This window comes from Falco peregrinus, chromosome 6 (assembly GCF_023634155.1).
Source record: "Falco peregrinus isolate bFalPer1 chromosome 6, bFalPer1.pri, whole genome shotgun sequence".
NCBI lineage: Eukaryota > Metazoa > Chordata > Aves > Falconiformes > Falconidae > Falco > Falco peregrinus.
This window is the reverse complement of record NC_073726.1, coordinates 56,745,397-56,773,323: the sequence shown is the minus strand read 5'-3', so window position 1 is coordinate 56,773,323 and position 27,927 is coordinate 56,745,397. Positions and strand designations below refer to the sequence as shown.

Here is a 27,927-nt window from a genome sequence, read left to right as displayed (position 1 = left end):
CAGGAGCAGGCAGCACAGCCCTGATCTGGTGGGTCTGCACCACTCTTCCACTTCCCACCATGGGAGCAGGGCAGGGGGCCGCGCCACGGGGCTGCCGGTGGTGTGGGGCTGCCCACGGTGTGGGGCTGCCCCTGGCATGGGGCTGCCGGTGGCAGAGGCCAGGAAGGGACCAGGGCAGGGGGCAGGAGCAGCCGCGGCGCCAGGCGTGGGAGCGTGCTGGGCAGGCCACAAGTGCCCCATTGTCCCAGCCAGGGGTGGGCTGGCCAGCCTGCCAGGGCCACTGGTGGGGGCTCTGCCTGGGAGAACAGCGTCTCTGGGGAGCACTGTGCCCCGAGACGCTGTGGGCCCTGGCAGTGGGGAAGGCCTGGACCATCCAGCCCAGCCCGGCACCGCCTGCCCCCCACCCTCACACCTCTGCTTCCAGCCCGCTGCCACCCACCATGGAGGAGGACGTTGCCCCTCGCCGCAGCCGCCTGCCCACCCCCGGTGGCACCACTGGCCCCAGCCGCATCCCGGCCCCCCCGCTGCAGCGGGTTGGCCCCCTCAGAGCCCCTGCTGCCCCCACGAAGCGGAGCTGCCTCTTAATCTCCCTGCGCCGGGTGGGCGAGGGCGGTGGGGGGCCCCCCTGGGAGCGGCTGAGGGGCCCGGGGCCTGTCACCCCTGTCCCCCCTCGCCCCCGGCCGCCAGCCACTGAGGGACTGCAGCGACGTGGCAGCGCCGGTGGGACTGAGGCTGCCCCAGCGGCGAAGATGGGGGTTCCCTGCTCCCCACCACGTTCCGGTGGGTCTCTGCTGCCAGGACGGGCTGGGCAGGGGGGAGGGAGGGAGGCATAAGGGGTCCCTGTGTGGTGCCACGGGGCTTGGCATGGGGCAGGGCCCTTCAGGAGCGGTGGGGTGATGTGTGGGAGGATGGGGGCTTCCTCCCCGGGAAGCCATTTCCCCCTTGCCCTCACCGGGAGTGTGGGTGGGCAAAGGGAGGTGGGAGGTGTGCCCTTGCAGTGGGGGCCCTGGCACCCATCAGGGAAATGGGCGGCTGCGGGCACCATGTCAGGAGATGTTGCGGGTGCTGGGGTGCCCATCTGTCTGTCCGTCTGTCTGGACGCAGCCAGCCTGTTGACTGCTCAGCCTAACCTGCGTAACTGTAACTGCCAACAGCGATTTCTAAATGCTCCCATAACCCACAGTGGGTGCAGTTTCCTTTTTGCCCCGGGGTGCTGCAAAAAGAGGCATCCAAAACCCTTGCTGACTCTGCCAGGCATCCCACAGACCATCCCCCACCCAGGGGGCTGCCACATGGTGGAGGGACACATGGGGATGGCCCTGAAAGGATGTTCCCATCGTCCCACCAAGCAGAGGGTCAGAGCAGTCCCAGATGTTCATGCTCCAGCATGGCATGGCGGGGGCACGGCGGTGCCTGACAGGGCCAGGGCTCGTAAATGTAGGAGAAGGAGGAAGGAAGGGGCAGCACCCTCCAAAGGTGCCAGCAGCCAGAGGCACCCACACGGCTCTCCAGTCTTGGGCACATGCAGGGGGGCACCGCCAGGCACATATGCCTGCCGGGGCACACGGGGATGCAACCTGCATACTCCGCATGGCCCACAGCAGGCACCTCTCCCTGCTCCCCACACGCATGCACACGCATGCACGTGCAGGCACACACTTGTGAACACACACACAGAGGGGACAGCGCTCACTCTGCCTCTGCAGTGCGGCCGGCAGCCAGGAATCACGGTGCCGGAGGAGAAAAGGTTTCTCACGCCTCCGCAGTTGGAGCTGAAGGGCAAATTGCTTTTGATGAGCCAAAACACTCCCAATTCCCTCCCTCCAGGAAAGCAGGAGGAGGTCTTGCAGTCCCCTGAACCCAATAAATACCTAGGGGAAAAGACTGTCCTTTCTCAGTCCTGCCAAAGCGAAGCTGCGAAGGGTTAAATATCCCCCTCCTTAATCAAACAGAGATGCCAAAACGCTGGGGAACTGGAAGGGAAAGGGGCAAGAAAAGGCCTCTGTGTTGTGGGTGTGCAAGGCGGGCCCCTCCGGGACACGGGGGGGGGGGCCATCGGTGGCAGCCCCTCCATCCCTGCAGCCATGCTCCCCCCCAGGGTGGGGAGGCTGGCAGGGGCTTGGGATGGATCCGGGGGCCTGGGATGAAGCCGGGGGAGGTGCGCGGGGGGAGATTTTGCGGCGATGTTTAATATTCAGGTCACATGACGATGGCAGCAGGAGCAGCACCAGCATCCCCGCTCCACTGAAATAGCCACTGGAGAAGGAGGGGAAGGAGAGGGGGGGAGAAGAGGACACCGGGAAGAAAGAGAGAGGTAAAAGCGGAGCCTCGTAGCCCACCGTGCTGCATCAGCATCAGGCTAGAAAAGTGGGGGGAGACCCACCCCCTTGGGAGAGGATTTGGAGACAAAGGAAGCTTCATGTTCAAAGGTAGGATGCTCTGGGCTTGGCAGGGCTGGGCGATGCCGGAGGGACACCGCTGTTTTTTTTGTGCAGGCATCCTCTGCCATGACCCCAGCTCTGGCCACGGGGGAGGAATAAGCCTGAAGGTCAGCAGGGGAAATCGGTCTTGGCTTTGTCTTTCCTCTTTCTTTTCCTTTTGGTGCCAGCAGTCTGGCATGAAGGAGAACAACCGGGGCTAGCTGCCGTGCTGATGGGGAGCAGCTGGCGCCAGGGGCTGCTCTGAAAGAAAGAGATAATCCCAGCTGGTCCAGGGCTGGGGAAAGCCCACAAGCTGCTCGGCGACTGGCTTGTCCCTTGCCAGTGACAGGCAGTCGCTGCAGGGGCGGCAGGGATGTCCTGTGCTGCTCCTTGGGCATCTGCGCAGGAGCTGGCGGGCAGCTGGACAGGGAGCCTCGGCACAGGCAGGCACGCGGGCAGGCAGGCAGGGGGGACAGGCAGCTGTGGTGGCATGGGTACCCTGATCTAGGGGTGCTCAGCACCCTTTCGCCTTGTGATACAACTGTAGGATATGGGGTAAGGGCTGCATGGCCAGGGAGCGGCACCAAGGATACAGACAGGGCTGAGGTGAGCATCCTACCCTGTGACGGCTGGGCTGGGGATGTGCCCAGTCCCTTCACCTCCAGGTCCTGCATCCCCAGAGAGGCTTCGGCACATGCTGCCCTAGATTCCACTGTGACCCTGGCAGTGCCGGGCTGCTGCCCAAGTCCTCTGCAAAGCGCTGAGGGGAAGGAAGGTTGCTGCCGGGAAGGCTGTGGCTGCCCAAAGGGCTGGGATGAGTTTCCTTACCTCACTCAAAATGCCTGATGATCCTCAGGCCAGGCAAAAAGATCGGGTAAGAAGAATGGCTCCATTCTGCATCCTGAGGTCAGGCGGTGCATCTGGTGTGGCTCAGCCTTTGCCTTGTACAGCTGGGAGAAATACCCTGGGGTCATCAGAGAAACTGAGGGGGGAAAAGGATTTTTCCAGTGGAGAGATGCTCAGTCCAGCACCTCTGCAGTTCTGAATCAAGAGCAGATCCTAATGCCTGCAAGCCCCAGGCAGGCTGTGCTAGTGGAGCAGCTGCTTGCTTTCCTTCCTAAGGACCTGGCATTTTTCACCAAGGGCCCACTCCTGACAGCTGCCTTCAGGCTCTGAACCCATCCCTCCTTCCTGTTCCATGTCTGCAGGGAGCGGGAGCGTGGGTCTGGAGCCACGAGCATGGAAGGGGCTGGGGTGAGACACATGCATGGATCGCTGCCTCTAGCCAGAGGGGGAGAGCCTTATGCCACACAGGAGGAGAGACACAGACAGACCATCCATGTGTTAGGTGGGGGTTAAATAGCCTTTCCTTGTTGGAAGCTGCGTTGTGGTGAGCCACTGTTTGCAGCCCTCCCTCCCTCTTGCCACTCAGACAAAGGATGGGAAGGCAGGGGGAGGGGATGTGACTGTATCTGGGTTATTGGGACAGAGTAGATGTTAGTCCCCACTACCTGAGCCCCTAAGGGATCTGCAGGGCCACCTCTGTCCCCATCTAGATGCTGCAAATGTCAGAGGCAGGCAGACATGAAGGGTGCACTGCAGAAGTGGTGTCTGCTGCTGGCCGTATACGCTGGCCTTCCAGGGAGAGATTTTAGGGTGGATCAGTGGGTGTCAGGAGCAGGAGGTAGCTGAGACCGCTAGGGCCTCTCCGGGCACTGATTGCCTTTCTGGCCCTGCCTGCCCCAGCCTCCGATGCTGTGCCTCTCCCTGCTCTGGATCTGAGTGGACTATCTCCTGTGAGCCAGAGGTTATCCCCTGGCAGCCCAGCCTGGGCCACCTCGCACTGGAACCGGGCAGCAGAGGTATCACCAGCAGCCACCCCCTTAAATGAGCTTCAGTCAGCGCACAGAACAAAGCAGCAGGTGGAAAAGGGTGGCAATGCAAACAGTGGATGTAAGTGGTTAGCCCCGACTAACCCTCTATTCATTACCAGCTGTACCAACCATAGTGTCCTATCACGTATTCATTACAGGAGACAGCTGGAGGGGCTATGGGATGTGCCTAGGATGCATTATGCTACCCCTTGACCCGTCAGTCAGAGCACTAATGAGGCTTCCTAGCAGCATTAGCATTACTGCACGTAAAACAGCCATTCCCAGGAGAGCAGGTAGACGTGTTTCATGTCTCAAGGTGCCTCTCATAGCTCTGGCCCTGGTTTTGCACACCCCAGAAGGCTGTTCCTCAGTTGGCTTCTTGGATTCCTCTGGGGGAGTCAAGAGGTGGAAAATTGTGTGCAGAAAGCTGAGCCCTTAGGTCCCTCTTTGCAAAATGGGGTCTTCCCTGCCTGAGGCTGCATGGGAAGGTGTCCCACACAAAAAGGAAGGCAAACGACCAAGAGGAGAAAGGAAGGCTGTCTACCCCGAGACCTTGGATGTCCAAAATCAAAATGCTCAGGCTGACCTCACTGATAAGAAATCCAGGAAATATTTAAGGAGACTTCTGGAGATATTTTCTCCTGGTCTCAGGGCTTTTTATAGGTGTCCAGGAACCTGACTTTGAAATACCTGCTCCAGCCAGGGATGGCCATGTATTGTGATGTCCACAGCAGAGTTAGTAACACCTGCTGGCTCTGAGCAAAGTGTCCCTCAGTGAGATTGAGGGATGAGTTATGAACCTTGTAGTGAGCCTTGAGGTTGGCTGCTGGCAACTTCCTCCTTTCTCCTCCTTGTGTAAGAACAAGGAGTTTAAGCAATAAGGGAGAGGGCAACAGACTTCCTGAGGACAAGCTATTGCCTGGGCAGCAAAGGATTTGCAGCCCACATGGCCCAGGTCCTGCACCCATCCCTTGCAGCTGCTCAGCTGGGCTTCTTTCCAACTTGCCCTGTTCCCTGCCCACCTCCACGGTTTATTTGCCCCCAGTTCTGAGGCCCAAAGTGCCTCACTGGGGCCACATCACCCTGGCCCACATCCCCTCATCATTCCCTGTCTCACTTTCTCTTCTCCCTCTCTTTGGGGCAGGTGAGACCCTAGCAGGGCTGTATGGGGTGCACACTGGAGGATGCTGCAGCAGGATGAGGGGTATGGCATGTGACTGTGGTACAGGTGGTGTGGGGCAGCCTGGGGAGGATAAGTGAAGGGCAGGGTGCAGGAGAGCTGGCTGTCTTGGCCCTTCATGCTGTGCCAGAGATGGGCTTTCCTGGCTGGCAGCAGCTTAGAGAAAGCTGGAAAAAGACAACAGGAGCCCCAAGGGTTGCTTTGTCAGCAGGAAAGGCACAGACTAGCTGTGACGGGTGTAAGAGTGGATTGCAGCTGAGAAGCACTCGGCTCAGCAGTCTGCCTCCTCCAGCAGATGCCCGGCAGCATGAGGTGTTCTGAATTGCCAGCCTGGCTCAAGCCAACAGTCCATCTTGTGCTCTGGTCCCCCCCGGGGGCTGCTCGCTGTTTCAGGAAAGGATGATGATACCCCAAGAGTGTCCTTGCTTGGTAGGGAAAAGCAGAAGGGGGGGGGCATCCTCCAGCAGACTTCTCCCCTGTGGACAAGGTAGAACAGAGATAGTACAAGAACCTTCAGACATTACCCACAGTGCTATTCACAGGTGGCTGTGCTACCATCCTTTCATTATGGAGGGAAGATCCCTTCTCCCAGTTTAACATCAAAGACTTCCCAAGCAGTGTAAGAGGAGCTGGGTAAAGGCATCCTTCTCCCTGCCAAGGGTGACCCTTGTGCAAGGTCTGCCCTCAGCAGACGACAGTGGGATATTAAAGCTACTATAAAATGTAAAATCTTTGCTGTGTAGAGCAGCCCTTGTGTCTGCACAGGAGCCTTGGTGTGGGAATGCTAAGCAGGTTCACCAGCCAGCCATGCAGCCTGTTGCAGCCTAACCCTGTCCTTCAACAAAATCTCTCTCACCTCTCCCCAACCCTGGTCTCTGCCTGGCCTGGCTGAGCTGTCACAGGGACCCTGGGCTGGTGCTATCAGTGTCTGCAGCCCAGTGACCTCTGAGTCGCCTTCCTCTCCAAGAGGCATGTGTCACCCACCAAATGGCAGTCACCTGCCTGGCTGCTCACGTCCTCCTCCACAGCCAGTGGGTTCTGCTGAGGAGCAAAAAACTCCACCAAAATGATGCAAACAGATAATTTAGTGTGAGATACTTGAACTGAAGTGGCATCCAAAACAAGTGGAGTGCTTACCAAGCAAAAACACACGCTGTCCCTATCCTGGAAAAATAGCCATCTAATGAGACAAAGCATGGGAGAGTCAAGTAATTAGAGTGGCAGAGGCTCTAGTTTGCAGCTGGCTTGTATATGAAAGGTGTTTGATTCCCATCCCCTTCATCTTCCTTTCTAGATTCATCCCTCATGCTTCCCTTCCCCACCAATTACAGTTTTTCTTCTGTGCCCTGTCCTCTGCCAACCTCTGGCTTCCTCCCAGCGGGTGAGAGCTGCTCGCTAATGAGACAAGAGACAGAGATAGATGGATGAGGCCCGCCCCAAGCAGTGCATGGCATCACCTGAAAAAGGGTTAGGGAGGCCAAAAAGGTCCGTTTGGTTTACATGGAAGAAGTGAGGAGGGGGAGGCAAGGAGGGAAAGGTGCAGATGATTACTTTATTGATCATGATGATTAGTTTCTTGAATATAGCAAAAACCATCGATCTATGAGCAGGAGGCAAGCGCAGAGGTTGTGGCCATGCTTTGCACTTCAACACTGCCTTCCTCTGAGGAACTCAGCATGCACAGCATGGTCAGTAATGCCGCCAGCCCTGGCGATGGCCAGGCTGGTAAGGCCTGATGATAAATCCCAAACTATTTCAACGCTGGGACCTGACACATGATAATTTTGGAAAGTCTGATCCATTGCAAATTTCATGCTAAACTTGGAGAGGCAAAACACTGGTGATCCTGGCCAGAAGTGGGAGGCAAAAATGAGGAGACATGCACAGAGCTTTGGACACCCTATTAGGAGCCCAGACAGCTTCACTGGGTCTGCCCCTACTGTTTGGAGGTAGCCACCAATATGTTGCATGCTCAGAGAAACCCACTTCTCCACCTCCTCATCTGGAGTGATACACAGAAGAGTGTGCTGGAAACTCAGGTAGATGTTCCTCCACGAAGAGCCTTATTGCTGAAATCTTGCCATTCAGCCATCCCCAGCAGCCCCTGAAATGGATGCTCAAAGTTGCCCTCAACCCCTGTGGCAGGTCAGCAGGGAGGTTGTCGTTACACCTCAGTGATGATTTTTCAATCTTTCTCCCCATGCAGGGCCAGTGGAAAGCAAGAACGAAGCAGCCATGTCTGAGCTGGTCCCAGAGCCACGACAAAAACCAGTTGTACCAATGAAACCCATGGGCATTAATGCCAACTTGCTGGGCTACATCGGTATTGACACCATCATTGAGCAGATGCGCAAGAAAACCATGAAGACAGGTTTCGACTTCAACATCATGGTTGTAGGTAGGCAGGGACCACCTGAGGTACTGGGAACCATGGCCAGGGACTGTCCTGTGAGGTCAGGTAGGAGAGGGAGCCCTGCAGGGAGGGCATGAGGGAGCAGACAGCGCTTGCTCTAGGGGAAAGGAGCACTTGCACAAGTCAAGGAGACACCTGCAGCCCCTTCAGCTGCCAGCCAGCCTCTGTCCCCTGGGCTGCTGGCATTGCCGGGCTGATGTCATGAGCTTCCTCTTTGCAATCTTCAGGTCAGAGCGGATTGGGAAAGTCGACACTGGTGAACACCCTCTTCAAATCCCAGGTGAGCCGCAAATCTTCAGGCTGGAACCGGGAGGAGAAGATCCCCAAGACGGTGGAGATCAAAGCCATTGGGCATGGTAAGAGCTAGGCTGCTGGGGTGGAGGCAGTGCTGATGCTTCAGCACTGTCTTGCGGAAGACCCCAGTAGTCTATGCAAACAGTTATTTGGTATTAGGCAGCCCTTTCTCCATGGGAACCTAAAGGACAAGTGCCAGTTTTAGATGGCCTCAGACCCAACCAAGGGTTTTCTTAAACAGCAATAACACTGATGCCACAGCCAAAAGTGAGGGGTAGAAAAAGACATGCAGATATTTCTTTAAGCCTTGCTGTAAGTCATTCTCACCTGCAATTGGTTAATAATCTATACAAATCGCATCGGTGGGTCCCATCCCAAGCCCAGTTGAGCACATCTCCTTGTGGCAAAGCATCAGCACAGCTTCTACAGTGGTGCAGAGTAATAAGCATCATTTCAGGTTCAGGATTCTGTGTTTCAGGGGAGGACAAGTTGTGCAAGACAGGTACTACCTCTGGGCCACAGGCTGAGCACAAATCCATTTTCCTGTGGCAAAGTGGTGTAAGGTGGCTTTGGTGCAGATGTTACCAAAATTTGGGGTCAGAAATGGAAGTGGGGGTCACAACTGTCGAGGCATGACCCAGCCTGGTCTGGTCGTGCTTGCTGGGTGGGGATCAGGGCACAGTGCTCTTGGCACAGACATGTTGCATGATAGAGCGTGTCCCCAGGGAGATGTATGATTGTTTGCAATTTCTTGCCCAGTCATCGAAGAAGGTGGTGTCAAAATGAAGCTGACAGTGATTGACACACCAGGATTCGGGGATCAGATCAACAATGAGAACTGGTGAGTTTCATACAGTCAAGACCTTGTGTCCCAGAAAGGGCTGGACTTAAGATGTTATATAGAGCAACTCTCACCTACTTGGTTTGGAAAGTGTCTGGGATCCTGTTGCTTTCAGGGGGGCAGTAAGAAGAAAGTGTAACTGTGAACACCATGGGTCTGTGTGCATGCCTGGGGGTGTGCGCACTTTACACAGCAAGTGCCAATTTCTGTGCCCAGTTACAGAAGCTCTTAAACTTACCTGCTGATGGTGAGATGCTTGTGGTGGATATTTTTTGTGCCTGTGTTGCTTTGCTGCTGTCAGAGCTGGGAACACTGTAGGCAGGAACACGAGGAGATTTGTACCTGTCTATTCATCTCTCTCTCCCACCTTAACAGCTGGGAGCCTATTGAAAAATACATCAACGAGCAATATGAAAAATTTTTGAAAGAGGAGGTGAATATTGCAAGGAAGAAACGAATTCCAGACACGCGAGTGCACTGCTGCCTCTATTTCATCTCCCCCACAGGCCACTCGTATGTACTCAATCCCTTATCCTTCGTCAAGCCCTTGGTACTTCTGTGCCAGACATATACCCTGCACTGCTCCATCACAGCCACAGACCCAGGAGTCCTGCCTGGGGGGCTCACCACTGTTTAGCTTAACTTTGGGTGCTGCAGAGCTTGAAAGGGTCTAGAACAACAAGGGCAGGAGAAACGTTACTGTGTTTTTTGGGAGAGGGCAGGATGGATGGGGAGGAGCCAAGAGTACGGTGGCAGCAAGCAGGGTTCATACCAGGGAGGTTTCATAGGTGCCCTGATGCTGGGAGAGTCACTAGGATGAAAGGCAAGGAGGGTAAAGTGACCCCTTCCATGTTGTTCCCTCTTGGGCTGCAGCCTGCGGCCTTTGGACCTGGAGTTCATGAAACATCTCAGCAAGGTAGTGAACATCATCCCAGTTATTGCCAAGGCTGACACCATGACCTTGGAGGAGAAGACCGAATTCAAACAAAGAGTGAGTATCTCCTCTCCTGCATGGGATCCTTCCCTGCCCCGGCTTGGAGATGGGAGAAATGAGTGGTTCCCTCCTTCCTGGGATTGCCGTGCAGTCTCCAGGGCATGCATGGAGTCCAACACTAGGTTGGTGGGTAAGTCTTGAAGATGTACCTGTTTATGGCTCTGAGGGTATCTTTCAGAGGGGGAAGAAACCTGTGTAACCCTGTGACATCTCGTGATAGACTCTGTCACGGGAACTGCAGAGCCAGACAAGTAACTGGGGTTGGGGAAGAAAGACTCATCATTGCTGCCATGTGTCCTCACTTTGCTGCACACTTCCCTGTGGACAATCCCTCCAGCCCCTGCCCGCTGGAAGGATGTCCCAGATGTGTTTGCTCAGCTGTCCTGCCTGCCTTCCTTTCAGGTTTGTGTAGCTTTGTGCTCCAAAATGTCTCTCTCACCAGGTGCGCAAAGAGCTAGAAGTAAATGGGATCGAGTTTTACCCTCAGAAAGAATTTGATGAGGACTTGGAGGATAAAACAGAGAATGACAAAATCAGGGTAGGAAACATTTTATTGTGGGAATGGAAGGGGGGGATGAGGACTGGTCATGTTTAATGTGTGTAAAACAGACATCTGTCACTAGAAGATTTTAAGTGCTTCACGGTCCCTGAATGAAAGATGCAATGGATGTAAGGGGTGGTCATTCCTCCTTCCCAGCTTAATTTGTCTCTGTTGTTACTACAGGGTGCTATGAAGGCTGGAGTGAGGAAGGACTGTGTTCCACCTCCTCTTGCTGAACGCTCTGTTCGGTCACTGTCAAGGACCAAAGGGCCTGGTGTGTGGCTGATGTGCAGCCTCTGTCCCAGATAACTGCCCCATGAGCCCTCTTATCTGCTGACCAAACTCAACCCGAAAAGCAGCCCAGTTCGTTGCTCCCCCAGCCCCTGTAAGAATGCTTGTCCCATTCTTCCCTCCTCAGAGTGTCAGCAACTGTCTCCTAATTTCTAGCCTGTTCATGGCTAGGTTGTACCCAGGATTATATCTGTGTTCTTGTGCCAACACTGACTCAAGCAGTTCTACCTAGTGGTCCCCTCCACCACCCAAGGCATTTATAGAGAAAAATATTATCCCTTGCTGACCTTCTGGTCAGTTAAAGGAGACAAGCTCCTTTGGATGCGCTTCCTTTTCCTCAGTACTCCATGCTCCTAGTCGTATTTTTCTGTGACTGCACCAGTCTGATTTGATTTTCTAGCACTGGTTCTGGTACCTCATGCTTCCCCATCTCTTCTGAGATCTGAACTGCTAAGCCTGTGAACCACATGTATTATTTAAACAATTGCATCACACTGGTGGCTCGTGGTCATCTCGTGACTGACTAGGACATGAGGTCCTTCCACTCCTTCAGTCGCTGCTTGTTCCTGAGCTCTGAAGTCATAGCAGAAATTCTTGATGTTATTCCCTAAAAGCTGCTCTTTGTGCCTCAGACTTACATCTTCCCAGATAATAACCCAGTCTGCATTTGCACTGACAAAACCTCTTGGCCTTGCAATGCTAATGCATTAAATTATCCCACTCATAATTTTTGTGGCTAGGCCACTAATGAAAATAGATTGGCCTCTGTGGCAGTCCTCAAGAAATTCCAGGATTCTTGCACTGCAGCCTGACACTTGCCCTTTCAACTTCCCCAGCTGTCACAGCCCCAACAGAAATTCCCACCTTCCTCATCTTAATTAATCATTTTCCATTTGGTGATACATCATCCATTCTGGAAAAGACTAGATGGGGTTTGCTTCGTATCCAAAATGTTACTGGTTTTGAGGAGGGCACCACATTTTGTTCTGCACTTCAGCATCATTGCCCTCACACAGAAGAAATAAACTGCTTTTTAATTTCCATTTCTGTGGTAGTTGCAGTCCCTTCCCAGGCACAGGGATATCTGTAAAGCAGAGTAAATCTATGAACATCTGCACAACCTTAGAGATAGCAGGGTCTCCTGCATCCTGTGCTCTGGAAGCAGATGGTTCCTCCCTGTGCTTAGAGATATCTGGATCCCAAATAGCCTCACCAAATGTCCCACTTCTCAGGAAAGCTGCATCCCTGCCACATTTCTGGCCTTCCTCAGTACAACCATTTCAGCTATTAAACTTGTTGAACATTCATGTGTCTTTTTGGGGAGGATTATTTTGAGTCGTCTCCTTCTTCTGGTGAAGAACTACAAACTTGCTAAGAAATACTCACTGCAAACTATCCATAGAGCAGCCCCGGGGTGACAGACCTTCTCCTGGTTACGCTGAGGTACTTACTTCTCTGGTCATCCCCCTCTTCAGAAATGCTGAAGATGGTGCAGAAAAGCTCTGCCCTCCACTCCAGAGCCCTTGGCACTGCAGCAAGCTACCCACTAAGCTTGGTGTGGGGGGAGGAAAAGGGGTGCAAGGACACTTGTAAAGCAAGGGCCCAAAATGCTAGGGATATCACTGACAGGGGAAGAGGACAGCCAATGAAGTGTTGCTCTAGAAAACCTCTTTCCTTGGAGAAGGTCTTGTGTTTCATGAGCTGAGAGGAGGAAAGATGGATGGGGAACAGTGATGGTGCTGCTCTCTGGAGTGGGTTCAATAGGTCTCTCCACATGTCTTTCCCCAGCAGGAAAGCATGCCCTTCGCAGTAGTGGGCAGCGACAAGGAGTACCAAGTGAATGGCAAAAGAGTCCTGGGCAGGAAAACACCTTGGGGAATCATTGAAGGTAAAAAACCCCTTGCATCTGGAAGTTGAAATTATCTCTGCAGGCCCCCATAATAAACAAGGGTCCAGATAACATGTCCCATGGCTGCCTTCCTGTCCCTTATGCAATAAACTTTTTGAAACCAAGCAAGAGGAGAATTCTGAAATAGCTCTGCTGGGAGGGGACTGCCATGGTCAATGTGGTACCACTACTGCCAAATGGTAGAAGCTGGAGCCACTCCGAACAAATGGAAATTCACATGTTACTGCTCAGCATGTCTCCTCAGTGCCTGACACTGTGGCATTCAGACAACTGTTTCTCCTTTCTGAAGTATTCAGGCTCTGCCCACCTGGAACCTGCCCCATGGCAATGGCTTTACCCTGCTCTGTAACAACAAAGGCTGTTGTTGCTCTGTAACAATTGCTTGCTTTCTTTTCAGTGGAAAACCTCACTCACTGTGAATTTGCCCTACTTCGAGATTTTGTCATCAGGTAAGGCCATAGTCATGCATCAGTTTGCTGTTGATGAGCAGGGAGCCTTCCTGAGATCCTCTTAGAGTGAAATAGCCCATACAGAAAGGAAAATAAAATACATTTCGGGCACTGAAAACTTATTGGGGTAGGGTTGGATTGAGTTAAGGGGCAAATATGCTAGTGCCTCTCTTAGTGACATGACCACTATGTCAAGTAGTTGCTAGTTTTCATGTATGAGCTGGACACCTGGAGAAAAGCAGGGTACTACCACCCTGCTTCTACCCCATTAAAGACATTAGGGTGCAACAACCACTATTTGTTGCTCACAACAGGTCTGGGTTGGAAGTCAGTGAGAAAGAGGCCACTACCACATCCTATAAATACAATCGGGTTTTAAAACAACACCAGAAGTAAGAAAATAAGGAAAGCACACTTCAAAGCCAGAGCCCTGTAGCTCATTCCACCTGTGGGTATGGTGGTATTGAGACACTTGGCCAGGTACAATGCTTTGACGTTGCCCTACTGTCTTTCTGTTTTGCAATACCTTTTGCAGCAGATGTGCTTTCCCTAAGTCTTCCAGTAAAAACATCCTAACCAAGTGATCATCACAAAGTATACAGCAATCCAAGCCACAGGCTTTCTCTGGAGGTTAGGGACAATGTTCACAGCATTGTTCTGCAGGTTATGGTCTGCAGTGGACCTGATACACACTCCTGCTGCCTCCTTGTCTCACCACTGCTTCAGATGAGTTAAGCCCTTGTCTGCTCTGACACACCAGGATGGCCAGTAGCTGTCCCACTGGCCCAGGTGTGAGAAGGGGAGGACACTGGCAAGCACAGCCAGGGATTTCAGCCCATATTCTGCATCCTGTGTATGTGTTCTTCAATGCTGATGCTCCAGCTCTCCGTTGTGTATGATGGCACCCATGCCATCCATGTAGAAGGAGGGGTACACCCATTAGCCAGACTGACTGAAGAAATCTTCCATTTATCTCAGGGAATAAGATGATCATCAGGAGATCAATACTGACTGCGGTGATACTGGTTATCATATCCTCTTTCCAACGCCATCTCCACTTTGCTCCCTGCAGGACCCACCTTCAGGACCTAAAAGAAGTGACCCACAACATCCACTATGAGACCTACAGGGCCAAGCGGCTGAACGACAACGGAGGGCTGCCCCCCATGACTGTTGAGACAGAGGAAAACCATGAAAGTAACCTGTGAATGACCCCCCCCTCCCCACTGTCACCCAGTGTCTCTGGATGAAACAACCCACCCCTGCTACCCTTGACTCCACCATGGGCCTGTCTCTGAAGCATGTGGCACATCCTCCGTGTGCGTGAGAGGATGTGAGTGTGCGTGTGTGCGTGTGCACCTACCTATGTGCCAGAGAGGGACCAAAGGCGTCTCCCCCGTCCTTCCCAGAGTGTCCTCATTCTCAGTTTGTTTTTTTGCACAGTGGACTGTCCGTCATCTTCCTTTCTCTTGTTTCTGTGTCTCAGCTGTGTGTCTTGCTTAGGGGAAACAGGGATGGGGGGGAAGGATTTCTGGGGGCAAGTGGGCTTCAGAGGTGGGAGGTGTGGGGTGTGCCGTCGTCTTGTTTTCATTACTTGGATACATGGCAAGGAGAGACGGTGGAGTCAGTCCATGCAGTGTCTTCAAGCGATGGCAATAGATTTCTCTTGGGCCCTCAGGGGGTGGGAAGGCAGCTGGCTGGTCTGAGAGCATGGTGGCCCAGCATTTTATCCCCATTTTTTGCTGTGGCTTCCCAAGGGGAAATGGTAACTTGGAAGTGGATAGATGAGAAAAGTAACAGGCTGACATGTTTTGTGGTTCAGAGGAAGTGATCAGTGGGAGGAGACAGAATTAGTTCTTGGGCTGTAGCATGTATTTGAGAAGCATCAAAGTACTTGAGGAAAATAGCTGTATTTTCCAAAAGAAGCAAAACCCAGATGAAAAGAACAAGTTCCTGCTGCAGAGGGTGCATTTGCCCTGCCCAGCGCCAAGATCAAAAGCCATGCCTGTGTCACAGGCTTTTGATCCTGTGCAGATCAGACCAAGTTGTCCTTGAGTCATCCCACCTCATCCCCCACTGTAGTGGTCTCTCTCCACCAGCACCGAGAAGGTCCTGGACAAACCTCCCCCTCACAACATGGCCCCCCTGCTGTAGGAGCACAGGGAAAGCAGAACCATGGGGAGTCCTTGCCAGGAGCTCCCCCAGGGACAGCCTCACTCAGCACAGGGCCTTCAGGATCAAGAAGCACTGAGCCAGGGTGTCTCCCTGGGTTTCCAGTGATGGTGGGAACACAAGAGACACCTCCTCCTCACTGAAATGGCTGCATTTGCTACTCCAGCAGTCTCAGCTTGTGCTGCTCCCTCCACCCTCCTACTGCCCTCCCAGCTTTCATGTCCTCCTCTCCTGTGCTTTTGTCCTCATTCCCTTTTAGCCCCTCCATAGCTTGCTTCCTTCCTTTCTTTCCCTATCTCGCTTTCTCTGCTCTCAACCCTTTGTCTCTTCTTCATTCTCCAAGTACTTGAATCTTCCTCTTCAGGCTGTTTCCTCCCTCTCCCAAGCTCTCACACCTCTTCATCAATATGCTTTTGTGTCCTGTTGAGAAACTGTCATTTTATCTTCCCCTGGAGCGGATGGGGAGGAAAGACCCAGGAGCAGGAAGCAGCACAGCTTTACTGAAGACTGTATGCTGTGTCTGGCTGGTGTCAGCTCTTTTCTGGATGTCTCTCAGCCAGGTGAAAAGCATCAGGGCTGGCTGGGCAGAAGGGAGGAGGGGAGAAAATCACAGATGTTCTGAGTTTGGTAGTGTCTGTCTGTCACGTAGCATGTCACATAGCTGGCAGGGGTTGTCACCTCCAGGAGAATTTCCCATTGGACTTAAAATGCATGAGCGTATCTGGGGGGTGGCAGTGTTGTGAGTAAGCGGAAGTGTGGTGGGTTTGGGACAGGGGTTGGAAAGGGTGGTGCCAGAGGAAGGAAGAGGTCTCAGTGAGGGAACACCAGAGAAGGACTCAAGCCAAGCCTGAAGTTGGTTGACGGAGCTGTAGGGGGGGCAGGGCTGGGAAGAGGGTGCTCCAAACCTCAGCAAAACCATCTAAGAGCATATGTTCATCTTGTGGCTTTCTCTGGTGCTGTCACTGCAAAGCAAAGGTCTCTTCACTCTCGTTCCCACATGTCCACACAAGTCAGCTATTCTCAGCACTGCTGGGACGTGAGGGCCACACCGGACCTTTGCAGTCCTTTCACCACCCATGTTCACAGCTCCCTGTGTGTCTGTATGCAGCGTGTGCATATAGTCTTGCACCCACATTCCCAGTACCAGGCCTCCTCGGCCCCACAGAGAACAAAAGTGCCAGGTGCCAGCAGCCATACCATGGTCCTTGTGGAAACCATCCTGCTACGCTGCTACCCATCCTGCCACCCACACTGGCCATCCACACAGCCCAACGTGGGGTCAAAGCCTCCCCCCAGCTCGTCTCCACCAGCCAGCCAGGCAGACCTGTCTGCAGCATCACCAGCTTCCAGAAGCATCTTCTCAGCCTACTCTGCTGTTGCTGTTCCTGCCTAGCCTCTACACAATGTTTTAAACTCAGTGCAATAGGAAAGACTCCCACAGGGCTCCTCTTCTTCACTGCACTGAAGCTTGAAGTCATGCACCATCGTCTTTAGTGAGGGTGTGCAGAGGTGTTCCCTGCACTTGCTTTCTCACACAGCTCTTGCTGGCCATGCAACTGCTTTAGAGGAACTCTCTTGCCACTGGGCTGCATTACCCTGCACTGTGGTATGGTCACTTCTACAATTTGTGGGCCCAAACAAGAGTTATGGCAGACAGCCAACACTGCCCTGCTTAATGAAAGCAAAGCAGATCACATGCAGCAGGAGAGGTTTTCCTTTGCCTGTAACGTGGATTGCAAGAAGGGTGTGTGTTTTGCCCTATAGGTTTAGGAAAGTTTGTTTGCTTGTAATAAGGTGGTTTTTAAGCTCTGCTCTGTAATTCCCTGTCAGATCATGAACTACTTCTAAAGGATCCATAAAAATTTGCTGAGAGAAGCAAGCACAGGTATTCCTCACCACCATCTGCTCATGCAAATATCCCATCAGTATCTGTGTATCTACCATGAAGTCTACAAATGGCAAATATTAAAAATTTCCCATGTTGCATGACAGTGGGAAGATACTGTTGGGAAAGCCTACCAATGGATAAGCTTGGAAAAAGCCTGAATGGATCCTAGCTCTCACGTGCCACCAGCTGAGTCCCAAGATGACCACAGCAAGTCAGATGTTCCCCTCTGGTATCACTTGAATTACATAATGAAGAGAGAGAATCTAAGTTTTACACCTGACATACCCACTCAGTACATTCAGAGACTCACAAACTTTTTGCCACATAAGCCATTCACCAGAAAGATTTTGCAAGGCATGGTAAATCCCGAAGGTAATTTATTTTTTTTTTTTTTTTATGCTGGACAAATTCCATTTAAGCTAAGACTGTAATGAACATCATGGCAGGTGTGGTTATGCTGTGAGCAGAGAGCAGGAAGAGCAAGCAGCGCTCTATGTAGGCACTACTATTTGTGGTTAGTTGTACAGGCAAGTTAATTGTGGTTCACTTCGGTCTATAAGCAGGTCTCGGGGGAAAGGCTGTCCCCAGTGCAGTGCCAGCACCTTTTGCACTCCCGCAGAGGTCTCGGGAAGCAGTGCTGCGGGGATCACACAAACAAGAGGACGGCAAAAATAGCGCTTCATCCAGACACCGGACCGTAGAACTTCGGCCAAAGCGCCTTCCCCAACCGCCCCGGACTCACGGGGAGCCGGCCGCAGGCCACCGGTGCCCCCGCCAGGCCGGGAAAGAGGGGCCGGGCCGCGGCCCTCCGCAGCAGCCGCTGGCGGGCCTTAGCCTGACCGGACGCCGGGGCTGCCCCACGGCCCGTCACAGGGAACACGCGGCGCCCGGGGGCGGTGCGGGCCGGGCGGTGCCACCAGCTGTAGCGTCCCCCGCGGCAGCGGCCATTAAAGCCAGCGTCACCTGCCAACCACTGCCACGTCATTTCCGCTTCGCGCCCGCCGGGAGGCATCGCGGGGGGCGGGGCATCGCCGGAAGCGGGAGTCACCGGGGGCGGGGCCACCGGGGGGGCGGGGCAAGTGACGTCACAGGGTCAGGGGCGGGGCCAGCGGGGACAAGATGGCGCTGAACAGGAACCACTCGCAGGAGGGTGGTGTCGTCATCCCCAACGCCGAGAGGTACCGGGGGACGGTCACGGGGCAGCAGGCGGGCTGCCGCTCTCTTCCTCAGCCCCGGCCCCTGTAGCTGGGCCGGGGGACGATGGGGCCCCGCGTTGGGAGGCAGACGGAGGCAGCCCGGCCCGGCCCGGCCCGGCCTGGCCTGGCCTGGCCTGGGGGCTGAGGGATTAAAGTCCTCCCTGGCAGTGGGGGAGCGGGCTGGGGCGGGCGGGCGGGCGGGCGACGGGGCCAGGCCTGCCTAGAGTCGGCGGAGCTGCCCCGTCTTCGCCGTTGAAGCTCGGCGGCCCATAGCGCTGCCCCAGCGGGCGGGCTTGGGTGAAGCAGGAACTGCCGTTGCCTGTAGAAGACAAGGAATTGGCTTTTTTTTTTTACGTCATGCAGTTTGTTAGCGATGTCAGAGATGCAGAGACCACTGCAGGTAGGAGTGTTAATCGCTTGAATTCAAAGTAAGGAGAACCTGTCAGAGGTGAGGCTGGAGCAGAGCGTCTTTCTCCTTGAGGCCCAGCCTGCGGCCTGACGCCTGCCCTCACCCTGAGTGGGGACTGACAGACCAGCTTGACGGGCTTGGGCTTCGGATTGATTGTGTTCAGGTGTTTCTGACACCCTGGCCTTGGCTAGGGAATCCTAGAAACCAGATCATCGAGTTGATTTGAGGCTGGTAAACAGTAGGAAGAATCCACTCAAAAAAATGTTGAATTTGTTACTGACTGCTAATACATCAGTCAGGGAAGTCTTTTGACACGTAAAGCTTTTGCTGGTTGAAAGGAGATCTCTTTATCCTTGACCTCAAGCCATTCTTCGAGGTGCTGCTTAGTCACAGGTGGGTGCAGCACAGCTCCATGGGGTACACAGCCCTCCCGTGACAGCACTCGATGGGCATGCAGGTGCAAACCAGTTCAGCAGCCTAATTACACCCAGTGGTGGTGGCTGCATGTCATTTGCTTATGTGGGTAGTTGCAAAGGCGTAAACATGACAGTAATTACATAGACATTCTTCCCAATGAAGCAAACTGATGTGAAATGATGCTACAGGACATGGTGAAGAAGTGTTTGGTAAGATCCAAGCTGTCAAGGAGCTGGTTTTATTTAGCTTAAAAGAAATGTTTCCCCTTTCCATCTCAGAAATGGGAAGAGCTCTGCTGCCTTGTCAATCTGTCCTTCCCAGCCAGTGTGAGAGTCTGCATCTAGCTCGGCTATGAAGTAATGTCCCAGTAAAATTTCTTGGTCAGGATGGTTTTTTCCTCATCAAAGCTAGAATTTTTAATGTGTTCCTCCTTGGATAGCTGTATTTTTCAGACACATCTATACTGTTATGTTTTTCGCTTCCGTAAAGAGCACACAGCCTGAAACTACAGGGCTTTTGGTTGTTTTCCCATATGGTGGCCCTGTTGATTCCTCCCTTCCCCTGATAATTTTGCAATTTCCTGACTCGTTCTGACTTCTGCAGTATGGTGATCAGAATACATAAGGATTACTTTAGAATCCGGCCTGTTCAGGCTTATGTTGGGTTAGGGTTTTACGTTTTCTTTTTTCATGCTCTTGAACCATGAAGCACTTCAGATTCTTTTGCCACTGTAATGTGCTGCAGTCTTGTCATCCCCAAGGCTCTTCTGTTTATTCTACAAATTTTCTTACTAGGTGGTATGTTTAGGGTCTGCCCTGTAGGTTCAGTGACATGCATTCCTAAGTTGACTCATTTTTCCTGAAAATATATTTAATTTTTCAGGCACCTCCATACCTCTGACCCTGCAGTGTTCACAGTTCACATCTGACTTTGTGTAATTAGCAGACTTTGCTAATGTTCCCATAAATATCCAGTAATAATAACCTTACTGCTGACATTACCAGCTCCTCATTTTGTTCCTTAGAGTGGTTCTCTTTAGTACAAATATTTACTTAAATCATGTGAAGCAGGTTCAACAGTGAGGCTATTAATGAAGCAGCTTCCCCAGTTTGCACAGTGGGTGTGGTGGCCGGTCCTGGATTTGAGCATGGACTTGGGGAGGGAGGCTTGCTCTGACGTGATACCTTGGCTTCAAGGCAGTGTTTTCAGACACTTCAAGCCTTTCTGTGCTTTGGGCTGAGGCTCTTCTCATGTGGAGAGAGGAATTCCTCAGCCTGATGGTTTTGGAAACAGAAAGAGGAACTGTCATTTAAAGCTTCCCTTTGTGGAGGAGGAGCAGGGGTTGTCACAGGTGGGAGGGTGAGTTCTTCCACTCTGCATAAATCCTCTCTTTCTGTTCAAAGGAAAAATGGCAGGGCCCACAACAGATCTGAGTCTTTTGGGATAATATTCAGGGTTTCTGGTGTGGTATCCCCCTCCCCGTCTGATGGAAGTGTGTGTCACAGCTGTTGTTGAGTGTCTCTCCAATTCGTTTGATTTCCTCCTGTAGTGTTCTCAAACAGTGTAAAGATGTGGAGCTCTCCTTCAGTGATGTGACGGGCAAGCCTGAAGCCTTCAAAGGCACCAAGAAAGGGATGCTCTATCTCACCCCTTACCGGGTAAGTCTGATGCCAGCAGGGCTGCTTCTTTCTCAAGGGATGTAGGCTTTAGACCAGAAATCTAACTGGTGATAGAAGAGATTTCTGTTATGGAAGGAACCACTGAGAGTACTAGGTAGGAGAAAGGAAGGTGGAAATAGGATAGTTTGTGCCTGTGTCACAATCCCAAATCCCTTCAAAGGCACATGCAGTCCTGGAAATCACTGTCTACAGAGTATATTTCATATAATGTGTCAGGCAATATTACTTTCTTTGAAAACTGTCGTAGGTCATCCTTAAAAAGCAGAACAATAAAACTCTGTAAATGTACATGTGTGGTTTATGCTGTATATTATTTTGCAACATACGTGCTTTAAGCGAATGAGCCATGTGCCATCAAATCTGTACAGGGTCCCACAGTAGTAAAGCTGTGAAATAACACAATGCATACTGATAGTAGGAGATGAGTTACCCTCTTTTTGGATTCTGCTGCAACTAGAACACCATAACCACCCTTTATATCTAATTCAAGTAATTCAGAGGCATTCCCTCCTGTCTTGCAGATGATATTTGTGTCGAAGGGCAAGGATCCTATGCTGTCTTTCATGATGCCATTTTATTTGGTGAAAGGATGCTCAATTGAGCAGCCGGTTTTCTCTGCCAATTACATCAAAGGACAGATTCAGGCTGAGGCAGGAGGTATGTGCCCGTGCTTTGTAGTTGGAACTCTTCTGAAGTGTCACAGGTCCTTTTCTACTGAATATTAGATAGATGGCTTGTGTGCCCAGGAAAGACGGACAGAATAGCTGTGGCAGTATAGCTAGCATGTCCACACTAAGATAATTTGTGTCTTCTGAACTTTAAGGCACTGCTTCTGTGTTACTTTCTGCCCCCAGAGCTAGTAATGGACTTTCATAGGATGACTTGTTTTCATCCCTTAACTTCTGTCTTGCTGTGTGTCATGTTTACTTGGTTTCCATGTGGGCTTGTTTTCTCCTGTCTTTGACCTGAAAGGGTGGGTAAGCAACCAAGCCACCAGTCATGGATATTGATAGAATTAGCAATCACTTTTGTTTTCTGGAGATCAGTAGCCACTTACCAGCTTGGATATGTTTGTATACATGTAGGATGCTGCTCTATATTGTTAATTTAGCTTTGTTCCCAATTTGATGGTGAAACTGTGTATGACTTGCAGTCACAGGTCATGATCAAACATAGGGAACTGCAAAAGATAAATGGGGATTAAAAACAAAGCTTCTGATTCAAATTTCTTCCCTCTTCAGCCCTGAAATTAGTTTATGTGTATTTTGATGGCATCTGGAGAATTGAGGCTTTTGTTTTTTGTTTGTAACAATGTTTTAAAGTGACCCAGTCATCTGGGGATTATGGATCAGCCCACTTTCTCAGGCTGAAATCATACTAAGACAGTGGTTTTAAAGAGGTGAATCTCCAAGAGGATGACTTTATCCATAGTGGATTGGTCAGTTATAGTTCTATACTTTATTTCTACTTAGTCCCCGAGAGACTATCTCTACTTTTAATAACTTCATTGTTAGACAAGGAAGACAAATCTTGTTTTATGAAATCTTTTCTTTAAATTGCATCTTTTTTCTAAAGCCACCAGAAAAACCAAGACACACCCTGCAAAAAAAAAAAACCCACACCAAAAAAGCCCCTACAAAACAAAGCATTCTTACTTAGCTTGCACTATCATCTCCTACTTGATTATTTTCTGAAAAATTGCTATTATATGTAAGCATTTATAATCTGTTTGAACTTCTCTGTGTCAAAGAGATTAAAAATGTTGCATTTGATTTAAATCCTAGCTTGAGTTGCAGATCCTGATCTGCAGTCCATGGAGTTCAGCAATAAAACTTCATCTGAGGGCTTTCAGTTAAAATCCTCAGTGAATTAAGTGTTCTTTCTTTACGCTGTGTTCATTGTTAGGTTCTAGTAAACCTTTCAGGAAAGAACAAAACAACCTAGTATCTAGACTAGGCTGCTTCTGCATGACTGTAGTGGGGATCGTCTTTTAAAGGGTAAAGAAATTAATTCCTGATCTTCTTGAGGTATTATTTTGGAGGACATCTGATAGCAACACTATCAGTCTTGCCACTGGTAGTAGGATGCAAAATAGTTAGGAAATAAAGAAGAAGAAAATTAATAGGAATATTAACTGTTTTGCTATCTTGACAGCTACTGAGGAGGTTAGTCTGTTTCAATTCTAATTTTCTCTTTCCTAGGTGGCTGGGAAGGGCAGGGGACATTTAAACTGACTTTCAACAGTGGAGGAGCCATAGAGTTTGGACAGCTGATGTTCAAAGCTGCCTCTAATGGTAAGGGATCCTCAGAGCCTGCAGTTCCCCTGTGGTTGGCTGAGCTAGTTAGAGAATAGTATTCTTGAACTTGGTGGGAAGAAGGGTACTCTATGCACTCTTCCACAGTAATGTATTTTTTTCCCTTTCCAGCGGAACTTTTGTTTTCCCTTCCAGTCCCTTTTCTTTATTTCATCTTGGTGATTTGTGCAGCTAGAGTATTCTGGGGTTTGTGTTTCTGAGGTGGACCACCTTTTTCTACAGAACCTTATTCCTCCTGGATTTAAGTTGAAATATGTGACGGTGAAAAACTGATTCACTTACATATCCTCAGCTCAGTTCTGTAATAGTGAAGTAAGATTGGGGAAGTTAATGTGCACATTTGCAGAGGGGGAAAAAATAAATTTTAAAAAATAACATCTATTTAAAACTTATAAATGGGGGATTTTTTTTTTCTGATAAGAAAGTTTTCTTTTTAAAGAAACACGGATTTCAAAATACACACTTTTTTCTCATAAGGAGGTTTAAAAAGAAGGAAAAACCATCCTACTGATACTTGCTTTAGAATGGTCTTTTTTTCCAGCAGCAGGAGCTCTGTGATGGGAACGGTACCTAGTATCTAGTATTTTTGCAGCTGGTTTCCTTCAACACCCTGTGAACTTGCAGCAAGGAGACTACTGCTTTTCAAGTGCAGTACTATGCCTGGACTGTATAGTGGATTTAGATGAAGGGAAATGGTGCTGCATGAACAGGACTATTTTTCTTTTATTCTATGTATTTGGTTGTTACAAAAGGATGTCTGGCTTACTAAACATGTGCTCCTTAGCTTCCAGTGGCGTTCCTCTCCAGAACCCTGGCTATGGCTATACACCTGTTCCCGGAGGGTATGCACCCACCCCGCCTGCTCCTGGGGGTTATTCACCTGCGCCAGGGGGATATGCTGCTCCTCCACCACCAAATGGACCATATCCTTATACACCACCTATGATGAATGCCTACGGACCTGCTCCACAGCCCATGGGATACCCATATGCCCAGACTCCAGGTCTGGAAATTGTGTAATGATGACTGGCAGGGTGTGTTAAGTGTTAGTTGTAAAGAAACCACAGTGGTATGGCGAGGGTTACTGTGGTTTTGTCTCCATCAAGGACCCTTGTCCTTGCAAAAACCTCTTGTGTACTTTTCATCTCACCCATGTATCTCTGTAGTTGCAGCTGGATAGGAGGTGGAAATGTGGTTGTGCTGCTGTTTGGGAGACAATTGTTGCTTGTTGGCATGACAGGCATTACCAAAATGTCAAATCCCTACTGCCTGCATCCCTGCCAAGCCTGTAGAGCTTCCCTCACCGCTCCTCTTGTCCAGAGCTAATGTGCTGCTGGCCCTGTGAGCTCTCTTCACCCCTTTGCCACAGTCCAAAGCATTGATCCAGTGTCATCTTTTTCAGGTATTTACCCACCACTTCCGAACTTGAACCCTGTGTATGTTCCACCTCCTCCCCCCTACTCTGGGCCATCTCCTACAGGGCCCTTGGCCCCCTCAGCTCCCCCAGCCTGGATGGGCCCAGGGGTGCCAGGTAAATGGGACTGGGGGGGCTGCCAGGGTCTGGGTGCAAAAGAGGGCTTGGGGACTTGGGCTGTGGGTGGTGCTGTGGGCACAGTGTGGGTTGGGGAACCTGTTGCTGCAGGAGCTCAAAGTTGTCTTGAGATAACAGAGCATGGGGGAAACTGCTCAGCTCTGCACTGTACAGCTTGTGGTCAGCTCTAGCCAGCTTGCAGCCTTCCTGAACTCTGAATTCTAACCCAGCTTGCTACAGTTGCTGTTGACTCTTTGGACCTTTGTTGCCTCCTCGAAAGAGCTGTGGCTGGGGAGAAGGCTCTGGGGCTTGGGCCACTGCCTAAGGCATGTAAGATGGCTTCTTTTCTTTCCTTTTTAGGGGACAGTAAGGCCATGGAAGCGGCTTCCAGTGCATATTACAACCCTGCCAACCCACACAATGTGTACATGCCCATGGTGAGTACTGCGCTTGTGGTTTGTGTGTGCCTGCTCCCTCTTCTGCCACTAGCAGAGACTGGTTTACTTTCCTAGCCAAGTCCAGCATGCCTTCATATTGAACATGCAGACAAAGTATGCATTTTCCTGGGAATGGCATGGATGTTGGTTCCATGAAGAAGGCTTGTTAAATCTTCCATCAGGAAAGGAGAGCCTTAAGATTCATCCAGTAACAGCCATTTGGTACTTGTCTTTACTCTTAAAGGCATAACAATTTTGCGTGGGCACTGAGAACATGCAGAGTGCTCTGTTTCTGTTGGGCCTGAAAGTGGTGAGAGGTAAAGAACAGCAGGTTGCTTAAGGATGAGAGCGTGTGGGTTTCTTTCATTTTTTTTTTTCTGAGCTGCGTGGAGATGGGGATGTCTCTTGCTGTTTAGTCAGTGGTAGCTGGTAGGTAGGCTGTAGCCCACATCTGGTACATGACAGCCTCATGGTTTTGTGGTGGGACATGGAGACCGATGGAGCAGCAAAGCTGGCCCTCAAGCCAGAGGCTTGCTGTCTGCTGGGTCAGAGCTATGAACATCAACAGAGACAAAGTCCTGGAAGTGAAGGGAAAACGATGATTAAAACAGATTAAATGGTCTGTTTGTAGTAGACTGTTTGCTACCTGGTTTTGAAAGGACCTTCACTAGAAGAGTTATAGGAGGCAGCATATATATCCTGGAGTATAACTAATACTAGAGAGGAATGGTGTGATGAAATAACAGCTTAAAACACAGCACCTGGCTCTGTCTGTAGCTCACTAAAGAGCAGTCAGTTCTTGTAAGCCAAGCCTGGGAACGCCTGGGAAGAGCTTGTCAAAACAAGCCGGGTTGTTGATTCTACCATATCTCCTTCCAGGATCAGCCACCTCCTTATACACCTCCTGAGGATAAGAAGAACAACTAACAGAAAGAAATTGCAACCAGCCTCCCACACTCTCTCTCCCTGAAGACAATTTGGCTGTTACTACCCCTTGGGTTAGCATATCTCTAGGTCTTTTTGTATATATACAGTATATGTAGTGGTGGGCAGCTGAGCACCTGCCCTCCCTGAACATTAAGTCAGTGGCAATACAAGGCAGAACAACAGCACTTTCCTGCTTACTTGCTTTATCTCATGGGGTCAAAGCACTAACCTTTTGCTCTGCCATTGGCTTGAGGAGAGAGATAGACTTCTTATTAAGCCATCAGTATACCACATGACTAATCTAGGACTAAAATACGAAGGCTCTGGGATCTTCGAGCAAAACTACTTGGAATACCAAACTTTTGACTTCTAAATTGCCATCCAAGAGGAAAGGTACAGAGAGCCATGAGGTTCCTTGCACAGACCCTTGGGTGCCCCAGAAAGGTGTGATATTTCCTGAAATTCTGGCACAGTTCAGTGTGAGATGGGATTCTGGAAATCCTGTATCATGGTGGAAGTGTGTGTTTCATGTCCTGGACTAACAGTCATGGGGTGATGAAATATATCTTCAGAAACACTGAAGAGTTTGGCTATGCAAGAGGGAAGGGAATGGGCCCAAATCAGCCTGCCTTTGTAGGCAATGAATAGAAAAGCAAACAAAGGTGTGCTGCAGGACAGTGAGCTGGTGTGGTGTGCGAATCAGTCTTCCTTTCCTAGAAGCAGGTCCTATTTCTGTGCAATGATCCAGCGTCAGGCAGCTGTTCAGGCATAATGGAGTCAAGTGCTGCAGCTGCTTGCCTTGGAGCAAAATATGTTATGTTACGAAGATGACCTGGCACTAGCTTTGTCAGGAGACAGGTCCTGCAGCCCTGGCTGGCTGTGCTGAGCAAGCATGCGCTGTGTGCTAGCTCCACAGGGCAAAACTGGCCTTTGTCTCTTCCTTCAGCTGGTGCAGCCGGGGCGCATGTGTCCACATCTGAGCAGTGTGTGCAGGTCTGTGCTGTAATACCAGCGCTGGGTTGCTCAGGGGTGCAGTGTCCTCTCTCAGCTGGGAACCACTGTCTGATGCGGATGTTATTAATGCTCTGCTCTCTTGCAGACTCTGGCTGCTCAGTCACAGCCTTTCCTTCTTCCTTAGGACAAAGTATCATTAAGCCTGCTCTGAGAGAGGCTCTCCAGTCTGGTGGAGATGTTTGTGATCCTTTACTTATGGGGTGATCGTACTTCTTCCTACAGCCTTTCTACCTTCACAGTGAAGGGGAAGGACTGTCTTCCTTTTTACTTCCCTTTGTGCCAGGATTGCTTTGTAAGTCAGGCTTGCACAAGCTGCAGGTGTGAATTCCTAAAGCAGCCCTGCATGGGGGGGTAGTAAATTTCCTTATCTAGAAACACCTTTTAAGTCTGAGTTAGAGATACTCTAGTAACTCTGTATTTAAAGAGAAAATCAACCATGAATGTTTGTAACTTTTTGAATTGCACTTTAATACAGGAGTGTTGATACCTTTAGCTGCCTGTTCACTGTTGTGTGTCTGTTGTGTTGACCTTCATTCTTGCCACTGCTGGTGTACTCTTGGGTTGGCTGTGGACCAGTCCTCTCTTCCTGGTACATGACTAATCTGGATTTGGAATCAAGTAACTGGGGGGAAGAGGTGAGACTCATCCCCTTGCCTCTGTTCTCACCCAGATACCCAGAACTGGCACACATTCATGTCCTCAGGGCATGCACAACACTGCATTTAGCAGGGGCTGT

At 50.9% G+C, this 27,927-nt stretch overlaps 2 protein-coding genes across 4 annotated transcripts; both read left to right on the top strand.

The window, feature by feature from the left end:
* The first annotated feature begins 269 nt into the window (after positions 1–269).
* On the top strand, positions 270–14,828 carry SEPTIN3 (septin 3). Of its 3 annotated transcripts, none has more exons than XM_027786741.2 (10): positions 270–780; positions 7,681–7,872; positions 8,115–8,243; positions 8,941–9,022; positions 9,398–9,535; positions 9,896–10,013; positions 10,459–10,554; positions 12,640–12,736; positions 13,155–13,206; positions 14,279–14,828. In XM_027786741.2, exons 1-10 carry the CDS (start codon positions 441–443, stop codon positions 14,412–14,414), a joined length of 1,380 nt encoding a protein of 459 aa, XP_027642542.2. In that variant the 5' UTR covers positions 270–440; the 3' UTR covers positions 14,415–14,828. The 3 variants fall into 3 exon arrangements, with proteins under 3 accessions (XP_027642542.2, XP_027642541.2, XP_005237454.1); XM_027786740.2 differs by having other exon boundaries at positions 12,637–12,736; XM_005237397.3 differs by lacking the exon at positions 270–780 and adding an exon at positions 2,043–2,429 and having other exon boundaries at positions 12,637–12,736.
* Positions 14,829–18,332: 3,504 nt separating this feature from the next.
* Positions 18,333–27,683, top strand: WBP2NL (WBP2 N-terminal like). Its single transcript, XM_013299132.3, has 8 exons — positions 18,333–18,444; positions 20,838–20,946; positions 21,489–21,624; positions 23,169–23,261; positions 24,067–24,285; positions 24,685–24,813; positions 25,174–25,250; positions 26,130–27,683. The coding sequence occupies exons 1-8, from the start codon at positions 18,386–18,388 to the stop codon at positions 26,175–26,177; spliced, it is 870 nt and encodes a 289-aa protein (XP_013154586.2). The 5' UTR covers positions 18,333–18,385; the 3' UTR covers positions 26,178–27,683.
* The last annotated feature ends 244 nt before the right edge of the window (positions 27,684–27,927 follow it).

What these genes read in the sequence shown, in the direction of transcription:
- SEPTIN3 (XM_027786740.2), top strand. Translation starts at nt 441, where the DNA reads ATGGAGGAGGACGTTGCCCCTCGCCGCAGCCGCCTGCCCACCCCCGGT. An exon ending in CTTCAACATCATGGTTGTAG is followed by an intron (nt 7,873 to 8,114) that starts GTAGGCAGGGAC and finishes TGCAATCTTCAG; the next exon opens with GTCAGAGCGGATTGGGAAAG. An exon ending in CTTCGAGATTTTGTCATCAG is followed by an intron (nt 13,207 to 14,278) that starts GTAAGGCCATAG and finishes TGCTCCCTGCAG; the next exon opens with GACCCACCTTCAGGACCTAA.
- WBP2NL (XM_013299132.3), top strand. Translation starts at nt 18,386, where the DNA reads ATGGCGCTGAACAGGAACCACTCGCAGGAGGGTGGTGTCGTCATCCCC. An exon ending in GTTCAAAGCTGCCTCTAATG is followed by an intron (nt 23,262 to 24,066) that starts GTAAGGGATCCT and finishes TGTGCTCCTTAG; the next exon opens with CTTCCAGTGGCGTTCCTCTC. An exon ending in GATGGGCCCAGGGGTGCCAG is followed by an intron (nt 24,814 to 25,173) that starts GTAAATGGGACT and finishes TTTCCTTTTTAG; the next exon opens with GGGACAGTAAGGCCATGGAA.